This window comes from Jatropha curcas, unplaced genomic scaffold, assembly GCF_041381405.1.
Source record: "Jatropha curcas cultivar XTBG-Jc1 unplaced genomic scaffold, XTBG_Jcur_1.0 HiC_scaffold_435_pilon, whole genome shotgun sequence".
Taxonomy (NCBI): domain Eukaryota; kingdom Viridiplantae; phylum Streptophyta; class Magnoliopsida; order Malpighiales; family Euphorbiaceae; genus Jatropha; species Jatropha curcas.
This window is the reverse complement of record NW_028322472.1, coordinates 5,339-21,995: the sequence shown is the minus strand read 5'-3', so window position 1 is coordinate 21,995 and position 16,657 is coordinate 5,339. Positions and strand designations below refer to the sequence as shown.

The window sequence follows — 16,657 nt, the reverse complement described above, 5'->3', positions numbered from 1 at the left end:
CCTTATAACGTCCCAATCATGCCCACAAGAAGTTAATGGGATTTTCAAAGTTTTGAGAATATCCAGCAGCTGGGATCTGACTTCTCTAGCCTTCCGTAATCCTTTGACATGCAGAAAATGATCATTACACCAATCTCCCCGATACTGGTGCTCTTTCCATTGCAAGTAAACATTAAGCAAAGTTAAGTGGTCAGATTCAGGAACAAAAAATTTCTCCCTTGCAGCATCACTTTCCTCTGCTCTATCTTTGGGGCGAAAAAACACTGATGGCACTGAAAGCATCGACACAATCGTCAAAACCTCATTTATACATCCCAGCTGTTCTCCCATCAACAGCATCTTAGCAAGTGGAGGGTCTAATGGGAACTCCACCATTTTCCAGCCAAGATCAGTTAGACCTCCAACATTGTTAAGTGCACCCAGGACCCACAACTGATACATTGAATTGAGGATGTTATCCTGTGGAGGTGGGTCCATGAAATCAAAATCTAGCAAGTTATCAATTTTGAGAGACTTCAGCAGCAAAACCACATTACCAAGGTTGGTCCTCTGGATCTCTGGCACTGGACTTGGCAGCATTTCATTTAGGTAAGCACTTTCTGTATAAAGCCTATAACATGTACCAGGGCCAGTTCTACCAGCACGTCCAGCACGCTGATCAGCAGCAGCGCGGCTAACAGGAAAAACTTGGAGAGCATCCATACCCATCCTAGGATTGTAAACTTTCATTTTACCATACCCTGTGTCAATGACATAAAAAATTCCATCAACTGTCAACGATGTTTCAGCAATGTTGGTGGCAACAATGCATTTTCGGGCACCATCTTCCGCCTTTTGGAATATTTTTGCTTGCAAATCAGCTGGTAGTTGGGAGTATATAGGCAGTATCAAGAGCTTAGGTACTGCTTTATTTGAGGAAGAGATGAGTTGTTCCATGCGCTCAGCAAGGGCATAACAGGCCGCTTCAATTTCGTCTTGGCCAGTCATAAATATCAGAATATCGCCTGGTGCACTGGTAATGTGGATGGTCATAGCTTGCTTCACTGCAGCTTCAACATAATCTTCACAGGGACTTTTACTGTACAAAGTATTCACAGGGAATGTTCTCCCTGGAATGTGGAAAATCGGTACACTGCGGCACGTTAAAATTAAATTTGTATTTAAAATCTATTCAAGCCAAATGGACTAAAGAATGCTGCCTTATTTTAATAGCAAAAGGCAAATAAGTACCTCCCAAAGAAATTGGAAAATTTCTCAGCATTTAGAGTTGCAGATGTTACTATAAGCTTGAAGTCACGACGCTGTGCAACTACCTTCTTCAATATCCCAAACAGCACATCTGTGCTTAAAGATCTTTCATGTGCTTCATCCATGACTATGACCCTGCAACAAAACCATCAAACTAAAGACTTCCCATCCAGCAGAAATGAGCTCCTCATAAAATTGAGATAAACAATAACTTCTTACCTATACTTGTCAAGATCAGAATCTTTTAGAGTTTCACGCAAAAGCACTCCATCTGTCATATACTGCACAATTGAGCATATAAAAGTTTAGAATGCCATTGTCTTACAAGCATAGAATAGAACTCAAGTAAAGGTTAATGAAGAAAGTAACATGAATCGCTCAATAACCTGCAATTACAATGATAAATAACACTGCTGCACCTACTAAACTTAAAATCACTCACAAATCCAAGTCCTCAGGAATCCAGACACTGTTATCAAATCATTCTCAATGTTTTCCAGCTCTTCAATTTCAAGAGGGTCACTTTTTTGTACCCTCTAACTATCTGTGTTCCCATAGATTTCCAATTTTTTATTTTTTGTTTTACAACTTCTTAGAAAAATGCTCACACAAAGCATCATGTTACAGGAGCTTCTACCATAACTTTTAACAAAGTAGACTACTACTTTTATCATAAAAGCCCTTGATTAGAAATCTTTTGAAACCATTGATGCAAAATGAAAGTGAAGTTTAACTAAAAAATAAATAAATAAATTAGAAGTTACATATGGACATTTAAGCAATCATCATCGATAACAAAGGCTTCTAAGAAAGTATAAAGTAACATCTAATGATTATCATAGATTTTATATAATACTTGCCTTGATTATGGTGTTTGGCCCAGTCACATCCTCAAAACGAATGGCATAACCAACTTTATCTCCCAATTCAGTTTCCATCTCCTCGCTAACTCTTTTTGCGACACTCATGGCTGCCACACGCCTTGGTTGTGTGCAACCAACTATACCATTTCTCGTATAGCCATCTTCATGGAGATACTGTCAACAAAATCTAAATGTCAGGTTCCACTTCATGAGGTGCCTATAATTCCACTTGTATAACTAGTTGAACATTTTCTGCAGGTTAAACAAAAAAGAGAAAATGTAATACATAGGGAAAACCTGTGTCAATTGAGTTGTCTTTCCTGAACCAGTTTCTCCTACAACAACAATGACCTGATTTTCACGGACCACCTATCCAGTGCACATTTATAAACAGAATGAGAAAAGTGGTCATACATACATCCAAGGGGATAACCAACAGCAACAAATGAAAGAGTAACTACAGAATAAACTTTTTGTGCGTTCCTCAACCTGCAGTAAATCCTCACGAACTGAGTATATGGGAAGATATTGACGTTGCTGCGCAAGGGTTTTTGTCTTTGCAAAATCACTCACAGCCTCCTGCTTCTTCAAATGCTGAGCAAATTTGGCATCTTCTCTAAAATCCACTTCGCCTTCTTCGCCTACTGTGGCAGTATCAGCATCAATCTAGAATTAAAAGAAAGATGTCAATAACATCACATTTTCAAAAACTGTTGAAGTTAGAATTTTGTCCTACAACTCCAAGTTAACTACCAGTAGATTTTTTTTTTAAGCGACAGCATCTCAAAATCTCATTTTGGATTAATCTTTTATAGATAATAAGATGCGAGTTTAAGCTTGCAAGTCACCTTAGATTTATATTAATCAAAATTCAAAATTGATTAGGCTCAAAGTGTATTTAAATTTTAAGTGGAAAAATCTGCTGTTGAAGATAAAATCAGAGAAAGAGGTCTTCAGTGGTACTATCATTTGTTACATAGACTCTCATGTGACCTAGTTTGTAAGCATGATGTTTTTTGTAGAGGAGGGTGCTAAAAATGGAAGAGGTCGACCTATAACTGCATGAAGGGAAGTTGTCGTAAAATGTAAGCATGCCCTATAATTTGTTTTATTTATTAGTATATCACGATGATTTTAAAAAATTTTCCCTTTCAATACTCTTTTTTCCACAAAATGTATTTCAAAAATTTTTTTGCCCAGTTCATACTTTGCTTTTCATTCCTATTAATTTGATTAGGGTAGATATCATAGGATTCATAACCGAACCCAATTAATTTGGGATAAGGTTAAGTTATTGCTGTTGTAAGTGGAAAAATCTGTGTAAGACTTATAAGAAAAGGCTCTTGAATTAGCTGTCGTAAGAGAGAAGAATAGAGTTCTCTTTAAAAACTCTCATCATCGTACATTAAAGTTTTGCTCCAAAAATTTCCAGCTCAAAAACTAACGGTATCAGAGCCCTTTGGTTATTAAGCATCCTAATCAGAGTTTTACTCAAAAGAAAGAGAGTGAAATCAAGTGTCAATCAAGGGAGCTTTTCACGCAAAACTCAAGCTCAAAGAGTCATCATCATCAGAAATCAGAAATCAGAAATCAGCCTTGGAAGTATTCTCCATGTTGGAACTTTTAAGAGGAGAAGAAGGATTGTTGGCACAAGGGAAAGCTGCAATGCATTAAATGAAAGAGATTTGATTGTCAATTTAAGGAATAAAACAGCTCAAACATGCCACAAGAAGTAGTGGAAGGAGACCCTGGTTTTATTAAAAAAAAGAAAGAAGAAGAAGAAAGAAATGAGGGTTTGTTTAGCAAGTTAAGGAGAGGGTTCTCCAAGATGATTCAAGTTGAGGTATTTTGCAAAAATATGAAAGCTCAGAGTTTTTATCCAAAGTTCCAAGGAGGAGAATTAGAACTTTGTCCCCCAACTCCAAGTTACCTACCAGCAGACCTTTTTTTGTTTGTGACAGCATCTAGAAATATCTATTTGAATTCATTATACATTTATTAATTGTGTGGGGCAAATTTAAACTTGCAAGTCATCTTAGCTTTATATCCAGTCAAAATTTAAATTTGAAGTGGAAAAATCTGTGTAAGCCTTCTGTAAAAAGGCTCTTGTATTAACAGTCATAAAAGAGAAAAATATTGTTCCATTAAAAACTCTCTCATCTTTATGTATTAAAACTTTTCTCCAAAAATTTCCAGCTCAAAAAACTAACAAAAACCTCTTAATGGAAAAAGATGAAGCACATTTCCATTGAGACCATACCTGTTCAGCAGTCTTTTCAACACCAAGAATATTGCCAAGTTTCGATCCAGCGAGCTCCCAAAAACGCTGGCGTGACTTGTTCATACTTTGCTTTTCATGAATTTCTCTCACTAGAGCAGATCCTTTCCGCGAAATAATGGCCATGTCAGAGGTGGGATCTTTAATGGGCATAATAGGCTCAGCTTGTTTCGTATAAACAACTCTTCCATCAAGAAAAGGGGGTTTTGTATCTATCACAACAAATGACATATGCTTTAGCTAAAAGGAAGTGTAACACCTTTTTTGCATTCTGTTCCACCAACCAACTGACAAGGCTTATCATAATGTTCTCTTACCATGTACGAGAAGGATCACTTTTCGTTCTTCCTCATCATCAAAATCAGCCTGCACTTCAGTACCCCTAACAGCACCAGATCTCAAGAGCTGTCTGTCCTCCCACTGGGCATTATCAGCAGTCAGCTGAGACAACCTCTTGCTTTGCGCAAGTGACATTCTAGTGCCATCTTTTCGAACCTGTATGTCATGATGCCATAAACTCATTACGAAAGAACAAATGAATGATTCTCATATATGGAGAAACAACAATTTCCTGATTCAAATATGCACTCAAAAACATTATGATCAATTTGAAACACCAGAAGGCATGCAAGTTTAATTAGATAGGCAACAAAATAAAAATGTGTGCTAACAGTCCCTTACATATAATATCCATCTGCCAACATGTCAGCAATGTAAGCCAATTAACACTAAGGCCCCATCTGGTATAAATGAATCTAAAATGTAGAGGTCATTGACAAATGAACTCTGTTTAATGTATTTTCCTGCCTGGTCTGATAAACGTAAGATATGGAATTAGATTGAATTCCAGAAAATCTATGATTTAAATTTATCTAGAATTCAGATAAAACTATGATAGTTATCAAGAATACCCTTATAGAAACAGAGAAAAAAAATACGTTAAAGAAAGAAATAAAAAGCAGAGAGAGAGAGAGAGAAAGAAGGAAAGAGTAAAAGGAGATAGGAGATGTGAATTAAAGGCTGGGAATTTTTTGTCCAAAACCTAATTTGTATAAATTTTGTGGAATTGAAATTCCATTGAAAATTAGTTTAATTATGTTCCATCTCTAGAATTGAGTCCATGGAATTGAAATGAAAGTTTTTTTGTATATATACCAAATATGAGAAAATGGAAATTCAATTGAATTCCACAAAACTTTGTGGACTTCATTTATACCAAACAAGAGGAAAAAGACGGATGAAGAAACAGAAAATATTTTCCACAGATTTTAAACTTACCAGTCTTTTGGCCAATTCTGCCTCTTTTTTCTGGAATGAGGCTTCATCCCCGAGGAAAAATGATGAGCTATCACCATCAAACATTGTGTTACCTTCTTCTCTGTCATACCTATATGATGAAACTCCAGTCAGCAGAAATGGAAGTGTATGTGTGTCAGACTGTCAGTGTGTGTGAATATATATATATATCAATAACCAAAGAGAATACTACTTGAGAGTCATCAGTCATCCCTTCTGGACTGATACCAAATAATAGATGAATGCTCCAATTTCACATGTAATAACTCATATCCAGAATGCGATTCAAAAAGTATGAACATGTCTAGAGATACAGACAAAGGGATGAAGCAAAACCAAAGATACAAAAATGATATATTGATATTCATGAATTTTTGCACTTTAAGATTTCTTCGTAGGGTAACAATGAAGAAAACTGAAGCTAATTTTGGCAATTGTAAACTAATTTAAGAAACAAGTTACCATGCTCGATCAGCATTATACTCCATCTCTATGCGCATACTTTCAGTAATCTCAATATTTTTTTCTTCAGATGAATACGGTTTATCTGATCCCTCATCCTGCACATGCAATCAATCAAGTAAGAAAGTGCACGGTCATCATCTAAATGTACAGAAGAAATTTGAACACGCAACTTCATAAAACAAAGTACAGCATGCATCAGCAAATATTCACCTCCGATGATCGCGAACTTGCAGAGGAGAAAGAATGTTGATGGGACCTCACAACATGTCTAGAACTTGAAGACTTAGCTGAAGATCCAGAGGCCCGTATTGGAACTGGAGAAGGAGCAATATTATCCCATGGAGAAGCAGTAGAACCTGTACATTTCCAAAAGTTATATACTCCAAAATTAGGAAGAGAAAGGGCATAGAAGTTTCAATCACATAAGAAACATCACAACATACCAATAGAGGAAGGTGTATGGCCACCTAACCATGGGGACACTAAACGTGCATCAGGTGAGGCCCCAACAAACATGGGAGATGGTGAAGAACGATGCTGTCGGTTGGTATTAGAGTGACTATCCCGATAAGGTGTTTCTTCCCAATCCCATCTCCCATCATCCCAGTCAGACCTGCCTGCAAGATACATATATTTTTATACCAGAACGTATCAATAAAATTTAAATGCAAGTTCACAATGCTAGAATCTTGTGATGCTTCTCCCCTTGAGTGTTTTTATTCTGGACTCCAGCTCTAAAACGGTAGAAGCCCGTGATTATGTCCCCCACCCAACCCACCAATACAGAAGGGATTGGTGTTGAAGGAGGAAAATGTAGAGGGTGCAGATGGGCTAGCAGGCTTCATTGACAATCCATCACAACATATTATAATTAGAGGTTTCCATAAAAACAATTGGACATCCAAAGTTCATCATACACTTAAGAGACACATGCATATGTATCAGAGAGGAAGTTAACAAGTAAAAATTTTATAGATAGAGCAACAGAAATTTCTGCTAATGCATCATGCCAATTCTCTGTTTATTTTTCCACATTTGTTGTTTCATTCTCCCTTTTTCTTTTGTGTAAAGCAAAAGGCATACAAGATACCAAGACAATGTGACGTGTACCTGGTGTTCGACTTGAACCTTCATATCTACCCCTTTTTCTGCCATAATCTCTACTATCTTCTCTTTCATACGAACCACGTGCTTCCCTTCCATGACTCCGCTCTTCACGATTAACAGTATGCCTGTGCCTTACCTTCCTGCTTTCTCTCCTGGAGTCATCCCTAAAATCTTTTCTGATGCTTTTGAGGTCCTCTGTCCCACCCTTAGGACTCCTAGATTGGATATTGGACGAGCTACTAACATTTCTAGTCATATCCTTCAATTCAGAAAGTGTAACTTAATAAAAATCACATACAAAATATAAAATTACAAGCCAATAAACTTTGCTGACATACTTGCTAACAATACTAGAAGACCCAGCGATAAAGAAGATTAATAATTTTAATGTCAAAATATAATCAGATTAGCCAAAATATAATACCAGGATTCTGCCTATACCACCCTAAACCTTGCTAGAGCATATGATACTACTAGAATAAAGAATTGAGTAATCCCTAATTGAAAATGGACTTGACTACTCTAAATAAAACAAAAACACCCTGAATAGTGACTGCTACAGTAATGAGAATAGTTTTAACTTCAGAGTCTTTGCTTAATTCTGAAGTTTTGATCTTGTTCTCCGACATCAACATGCATATATATGTTAACAAAGGTTCACAAACATCCCCGATATTTGAGTACACAGTGTAACCAAAATGCCAAATTGCCAGTAGAAAAGACATCAATAGCCAAAAAGTTGTATAAGTAAAAAAGCAAACTGTATCTTAGTAGGTTGAGCAATATTTCAAGCTCACAAATATTGAACATGACAAAAACTAATAGCACATGCAAGACAGGGCAAAAAGATCTGTTCCATGTTTGGTGCAAGTAAGACAAATCATCAAAAAAGTTGAAGGGGAATTTTTCACTAGTTCTGAAGACAAAACATGGGAAATGCACAGTACAGAAACAAAAGTTTCCGTGTCAAATGGCTCATGAAACACATAATTTAGCTAGATGACCTCTTTATCGACCGTAAAGAACGAGACTTCTGATCATTTTGACACTAAATTGTAGTTTTATTACTAATAACAAATAGAAGGTTGAAAAGATTGGACTGTTGCACACAGCAAATAACTTTACAAACTGTTTCCCCAAAAAGCGCTGTGCCATTTCATGATGCAGAAAGACCTGGAGATTTTTTTCCCCTGAACCTTACATATCTACATCTAAAAGTATGTATGAAACCCCATATCCATTTCTGATGCAAAACAGGAATATAAGAAAATTCAAATTCATAAACTCAAGCCTAGATGGTCCAGATTTAAACCAGGGTTTATTCGGAAAATTACAGACTACTTCCTAGTTATTTTAGAGTTTTACTTATTGCTTATATTTAAATAAATTATGACGCAGCGAGATAAGCGTTGAAGAAAACAAGAATTATACCACAATAATTCTTAATAAGTTTCAAGTGCAGAAACTTAAGAAAACTCTGAGAACCAGCAATTATATTAGAGCTGAACTAAACAAAGTCTGCTCTAAAGCAAAGAAACTCAGGGCTATTTATAGCCTTTAAATCCTAAAATAACGAGGATCCTAAACTAATAAGGAAAATTCAACTAATACTAAATAAATAAATGAGAATCCTAAACAGAATGGGAAAAGCAAAACAAAACCTACTCAAAACAGGAAAAGGAAATCCTGCCCAAAATAAGAAAACATTATACTTGGGACTTTTCTTGGCCTTTTGACGCTCCAAATACTTCATAAATTTTTCTGCTACTTGTTCTACATCAAATTAGCTATTGGCCGCCGGGTCCAGTAATTCAAAATTAAGGGCAATTTTGTAAATTCCAGCTTTTGTTGCAAAACCTTTCCCTATTTCTTTATGAGCTTCATATTTACTTTAAGTCCTAATTTCGAATCCTCGTTTGGTTGGGACTATGTTATTTCTTTTAGTTTATTTGGGAATCCAAATCCTTAAGATGATGTGAACTGGTCCTCCAAGCTGTCATCTATTTTAATTCTACCAAACAGCCCCCCCAAAACCCCTCTTCTTATTTAGTTTTCCTTATCAGTCCCACCCTTCTATAAACCCTAATTGTCAATCTTATTTCTAGCTTTCAATTTTACCCAGAATTTAAACATTAATGTCTGGGCCTTCCAACTCATCCTATTTCAATTTCTAAATTAGCAGTTTGAGAAGCTATAAAATCATTCTAAAAGATTGCATGCCAAACACTTATATGATGAAGCAAAAGCATTTCTATGTACTATCAAACACGCACCAAAGCATCTTGATGACAAGTAAGGCCATTGAAGACCTTACAAAAAAGGGCCTAAATTACCAAATTATAACACATATTACCAACTTTTTGCCAACTCTACCAACCAAGAGCTATTTCCCTCTTTTTTTGTCTTTCTTTTTCTGAAAGAGATTGAACAGGAAAAAAAATATAAAAACAAGAGCTATTTTAGCATTTAACCTTAGCTTAATTCACATGACAGCTGCTAGCAATTCATTGACATCCATGAAAAATCAACAATTCACGATTTGGCAACTTCATGATTCTAATTGAATTTTTCCAGAAGATAGACTTCACTAGTAGTTCTATAGTTTTCAACTCAACAACAAAGATCACCAGTAGTAAAATCAAGGATTAACTTACATCTGATGACCTATTTTCTCTCGTGCAGTGACTCCCATGTGTAGCACTAGTTGTTGCTTTCCGAGGAACAGTACTTTCTGCAATTCATGATTGAAAATCATTTAAAAAAAATATTAAAGCTTTTGATAGACAAATAGGAGGGGAAACACAAGCATAAACATCTTTCAAGAATTAAATAAAAGCACATGGGTGTGCCTATAGACCTTGAATGCATGTAAAAGAGCACACCTCTAAACACACATATTAATTGTATTAGAAACAAAAGAATGAAAATTAAACAAATGAAAAAACCTGCTCAACATAAGAATGCGTTTGTGTAGTTTGTCGGTAAATAGCTGGTGCATGATAGATGCTACTTCGCACAAATCAACACATCAAAATTTGCTAAAATCTACAAAACTTTTTATTAGAAGGTACTAGTGTGGCTTAACAATTGCCTAATTTAAAATGAGTAGAAACAACACAAAACAAGGGTAAAGTAAAGTTGTTTCATAAAATGACAATTACACTTGGTAGTTACAACCATAGACAAATCCATCATATCATATTATACAAATGAAAAACCAAACCAAAACCAAGAGAGGAAACATTAGTTTCATAATCAACTTACTTAGTGCAATTAAAGTTGATTGTCAAAGAGATCTTGAGTATGAAAGTACCTCCACGAGAAATCTCATGAATAGTTGTTTCACGATATCTTCTAGTTAAATGATTGCTACTTCGATTAGATTCACTGGCCCCTTCATCATCTATAACAGAAGATTCAAGTTCTGAGTCATCAACAGAGGCTGCAATAGACGTAACTCTTTCTCTTGGGACCTTGAACACATCATTTGCATCAGATCCTTCTCGTTTCGCAATTGCAAGGACATCTAAACCTATTAACTCGTCGGCATTAGTTACTAAACAAATTGCAATTATAATGATGTGCTTGACAATATTTAAAAGGAGGAGGGGGCTAAAATTTCAAAAACACATATAAGAGTAGGATCCAAGTAAGAGATGCAGCATTATACCACTCATAACAAGTAATCAGAAAACACAAAAAAAAAAAAAAAATTATACTATGATAAAAAGATTATACCTAAAAGGGACTTCTTTGGAGGAGCTCTGAATTCAACTCTTTCCTTCCCAGGAACATATAGTCCCCCTCCATTGCTCTGCTCAGGTTCCAAAGTTACTGTTGTCTCATCAATGCCCATAATTGCACCGTCACCTCCTTGTTTCAAAAGGTGGACAAGCAATAAGAAATTTCACAATAGAAACAAGTAAAAATACAATAACAACTCATAAACTGATAGAGGAACCAGAAAACTAAAAGGCAATTCAGAGCATCAGATTAGATGAGGAAACAAACATATTAATACTAAAATTAAGGGGGAAAACAAAGATGAAAATTGGAGGGGAAAAAGCACTTTGCAATAGAATAAGATAGTTAAAAATAAATAAAAATTAGAGATTTTGGTTAGACAGTATACACATGCTTTGAGAAAGGGAAAAAAATGACAATAAATAATGAATCTCTTATTTGTGTTTGCAAACCTGAAAAGTTTGTAACTTTGTGTTTGGTAATTTAGGTATGATGGAATTTGATAGAGTTGGAAGCGTAATGAGAGAATAAGGACTAGAGATGATCATGGATAGGCATGACCACGGTTCTAGAAACTTCCGGTTTCAGTTATAGAAAAGATTGAACCGAAACTGAATCATTTTTATGGTTTCTAAGACGGTTTGAAACCAACGGTTAAAATTTTGTTCCAGTTTTGAACCAAAATTAGATAATTTTATTTCAAACTTTTTTAAAATTCTTTTTTCGATTTGTAGCTTGAATAAATAATAATAATAATAATAATAATAATAATAATAATAATAATAATAATAATAAATATTACTATTGACAAACCCTAAAACCAATTTAATAAAAATTCTTCAAATTTATTTTAAAAAATTATAATAAAACAAAAAACATTAAAAGTTTCTTTAACAATTTAGAAACCTCAATCCAACAACCGGCTTTATGTTTGGAACAAATGAATCATAAATGTAGAATTCATTTATAGATATTCAATCCAAGAGCATTATTCAAAAGTTTATCATTATATAGATCTATATTTACATTTAAGAATTCTAATTTCTAAACTTAGTTAATGTCTCTAAGATGTTGCCGAAATTTCGGCAAATCCTCCATGAAAATTGGACTATCTACCTATTTAACAAGCATCAAATATTAAAGATTTATCAATCAAATCTACACAGTCCATCCATCGGAATCAATTAACATCCCTTCCTCCAATCAATATAGACATCATTATCAATAACGTCCTTATTACAACACTAATAATTACAAATTATATGTTTAATTCTTAGTTCAACCTTGTATAAGTTCACAACAATTCTTAAACTTAACTCTTTTTACCCTCCTACCTACACATACAAGTAGAATTTCATATAGTTAAAATTCGTGTCAACTATTCACATCTTCATATAACTACTAGGCTTCTAACCGTTATCAGAACCCTTGTCAAATCTTTATTTCTAATTCCTCATGCTAAATAAAAGATATACTTTATATCCATATAAGGTCATAATAAATTCTTAAACTTATACTATTCATATACACACACACCCATGTATTTACATTAATCCTTATATTTAACATTCTTATATAATTAACTCATCCTGATCATCTCTAACCTAAAAGAAATCACACACACACACACACATGCACACACCACCCCCCCCCCCCCCAAAAAAAAAATAAATCTAGACTAACCATTATAATTTCTACACCAAGTCAAAGTCTATCATTCACATATACTGAATAACTCCATATTTTCCATCTTAATCATATTTAATTAAAGTTATATAGCTTCCTATTCCTTTTCTATATAGAAGGCCAACTTTCTAAGATCTCAGCTTAGAGGTTCTAGGATTTACTCTTTTACCCAAGCAAGAAGACACCTAGTAGGTCAGAATCAACATGAGAATGTAACAATGCCTAGCTTCATTCAAATAAAACCCATAGATTATCCAGTATAGCTGCTGCCATTTTTAACAAAATTCCAAGTTTTTGCCAAAACTAGCAATGAAGGCATCAATTTCTTCATATCATATCAAGAAATCAAGCAAAATAGCTAAACCAGCTGCTGCTGTATTAAAGGAAATTTAATTTCTTGACTAAAATTTACAATTAACACATTAACCCATTATTTACCTTCGAAAAATTCAGTTAATAGAATTAATCTGCAAATTAAATCTCAATTTCACACAGTGAACAAAAAGATTATAATTTACAGATACTGCAAATTGTCACGACCCGTTTCCATGGGCCGGACCTGCACTAGGGCTCAGGTAAACTTAAGGCCCCCGAGGCCCATAGTAAGCCTGAATCACCAAAATTCAACTATTTTAATATGAATTTCTACCATTCAGCCCATGTTATTACGCGCAATAAACCTCATAATTATACTATATTTCGGCCCCCAAATTTAGCATTTTAAACACTTTATAAATCAGCCCAATTTGTAATACACTACAGTCATAACATGGGCTATCGGTAATACATGCACTAGGGATACATATATCTTACAACTGCGGAGTTTGATAATGTCTAGGAGTAATAAAATTTTTATGAGTAACAGTACATTAATTAGTCAACTACAGAAATTTAGAAATTTACTTTTATAGCTCTGCGGAGAAGATTGCACAGCCTCAGCCAACTCGTAGGAAATTCCTAATTCCTGAAAAGTTAAACAAGGGAAATGTGAGTTTTATAATGAATAGGAATTACTGCACCACACACGCATTCAAACGAATGTGTAAATAATTAAATCCATTTATCCGACTAATTATATGGTCACGCAGACAGTAACACAAATGGCATCACAACAGCACTTACACATATTAACACCTTCACATAATCACATCATGTGGAAATTGGTCTGTGGCGTCACCGAAACCCCCGATGAGCCGTCCTCCCATATGGCTTATCCTCTCATGACGTGTGCACTAGGGAGCCGGTCCTCCATACCGGGCCCGACCGGTCTAATCCTCACTTCACAGCCCTCTCATTGTTTTTCCATTCTCTCTTTTCTTTTCCATATCGACAGGAGGCCACCCTGTGATTTTCCATACTATCCATATCATATCATCAGGTATCATCCATATCATATCATCAGGTGCACACGGGAGCGCCAATCTCCCCATACCTGGCCGACTGTCAAATTTCACATTTTCATCATTTCCAGGACCGTCCTCACAAACCCACGGTGACCCACTTCATCCCAATTCCATACAAACAAGGCATAGCAATGTCACAACACATCTAATCAAACATTGCAATTAAATGCAAGCACATTAAATGAACAAACATTGTTATGCTAATGTTCAAATATAAACATATATACAATAAGTAGAAAAGTAATGAATTAAATAAGTGATAATCAAATAAATTGACAATTATAGCATTATGTAGCAATGTAACTATGCATAATGCTGATGATATAATACTATTTATTATTATTTATTACACTAGATACTTAAATTTCAATTCCAACTTGTCGAATTAATGAACCAACTAAAGTGATTCTAATGAAATGAAATTGGGAGGACAGGAAAGAATTAATTAAAACTTCCTCCCAAATAATAAAGGATTATCCTAAATAAATCCTGCGGCCCTATTCACGAGTAAAACTATTCTAGATTCTGTCGAAATTTCGGCAGAACCTCCCTTAAAAATCGGACTATCCACCTATTTAAAGAAACACAACTTAATATATATAGATATCAATCATTACACCCAGCCCATCCATCGGGCGATCAAGCAATTAAATTTCCCTTCCTTCGTCCAATTAACAATATCAATATTTAATCACCGATACCAAACTTTAACTTCACTTTATAAGGTTAAGCAAATAAGCAAATAACTAAGTAAATAAACAATTGAAAACTAATATTGGCCTAACCTTTACATCCTTCTAGTGTCACTATATATATACATACCTTTAATAATTATATACAGCTATAATTTACCAACTCTTCCATTCCCTTCTTATTTATTTAGATCTCGCAATTCCGGCTAATGATCCATGAATCATCGTCTATCGAATATGAATAAGCGTTTACAATATAATCTAAATATTTCACAAAAGATCAAAAGATTTCAGATTTAGAATATTTATATATAATACAAAACATACTAATTAATCCTTAATTAACGTTCGACTGCATATTACTTAAAATATTACCCTTATTAATATTAACTTCATAGAAACTAAAACATCCTAATTATTATCAAATTCATACATATAACTTATTTTGAATACTAACCAAACGTAATTACTTTGCTAACTAGCTAATTAAACCTTTCTAAGATCGTATAGTGTCTTGTTTATCGACTTTCTGTGATTTTCCAGCCTGAAGCCTAATTTCTAAATATACGGTCAATCCACAGTTCAATATCAATTGATGTCGAATAGTAAAAACTAATTATATATTCATACACGAAAAATGCAATGTTCTGCCTATTGGAAACTCCGGTCACGGGAGCCACCGCTGTCTCCGCCGTCTACAGTGGCCAGAGGTACCATGGTTCCAGGAATCTTGCAACTCTTACGCCAAACATAGCAAAATTTCATATAAAACCTCAGTTCTATAGCTAACTACTACAAATTATGTCAATATCTAACGAAATCCAAATTTATTATTTCTTAAATCCCTAAGTCCCATTTTGATCAATTCCTTCAATAAATCGCCTATTCTATACAAAATAATTTGCAAAAGAGTGAGGAGGGAGGATATCGGCTTACCTTGTCGGCGATAGTCGCCGGAGTTGCTCGGAGAGAAGGACGAAGACGCGACTGTCTCGATCGGGCTGAAGTCGCGGCTTCGTTGTGACTTTTGCGCTCACAAGAAATGGAAACGGAGAGAAGGGAAAGGAAGGCCGAACTGCTGCGGCGAGGAGTCGACGGCGAGGAGGCGCGGCGCGGGGGTCTCTGGTCGTCAGAAAAACGAGAGGAGGAGACGGGCGCTCAAGAGGGAAGAAGAAGAAAGATAAAAAAAGAAAATGGTTTCTGGAATTTTATGGGGCATTCCGATTCGATTCGAACCCGTTTGGCTCAATTCAATGATTTTGCTCAATTTTTGTTTGATTTTCGAGTTTTTCACTTGGTTTTTAGAAAATTCAAACTGGTTTAAAGGTCCCAATTGATTTATATTAATTGATTTAAAATTTATCGTCCAATATAATACTTAAAGAAGTTTAGAAAATCCTCCGTTAGGAGTTGCCACACTATACTTGGGCTTGGGCCAACTCGCGAATTTGGATGCGGATTAAGGTTATAAAGTACTTGCAGCCCACACATGCAAAAATCCTGATTTTTATTTATTAAAATTCAAAAGTTTCGAAAATAAAATACGGGTGTTTCAATTTTCCTCCCTCAGGACAATTCGTCCTTGAATTGAAATCTAATAAGAAAGAGTAAGATTGGACACATAGGCGACTTCAAGGTTATAAAAAATTACTTCAAATAAAAAGAGACAATTCAAGAGCGAATAATATAGATCAAGGAAAGGAAGGGGATGGGGTATTCTGATTGTACTTCTATCACCAACCATCATATTTAGAATAAAATTTCGTTCAACTATTTAGTACCACCTAGCTAAAGCTTCGAGAAACTTAATCTTATCTATTAGCTTAGCCTCCAAATTCTATCATCAGTTAGCTATGAATCTTTTAGGAAAATCTT

The 16,657-nt window shown here is 35.0% G+C and overlaps 1 protein-coding gene across 4 annotated transcripts; it reads right to left on the bottom strand.

The window, feature by feature from the left end:
* Positions 1 to 15,894, bottom strand: LOC105641019 (pre-mRNA-splicing factor ATP-dependent RNA helicase DEAH7; the record flags this gene model as incomplete). Of its 4 annotated transcripts, none has more annotated exon segments than XM_089717004.1 (18): positions 1 to 1,132; positions 1,231 to 1,383; positions 1,468 to 1,529; positions 2,109 to 2,285; positions 2,409 to 2,480; positions 2,601 to 2,777; positions 4,372 to 4,601; positions 4,707 to 4,884; positions 5,668 to 5,776; positions 6,148 to 6,245; positions 6,361 to 6,506; positions 6,594 to 6,767; positions 7,261 to 7,516; positions 9,912 to 9,988; positions 10,571 to 10,789; positions 10,996 to 11,130; positions 13,591 to 13,651; positions 15,719 to 15,894. In XM_089717004.1, coding segments are annotated over 16 exon segments (3,378 nt in total), but the record flags the coding sequence as incomplete, so codon positions are not given.
* Positions 15,895 to 16,657: the final 763 nt, after the last annotated feature.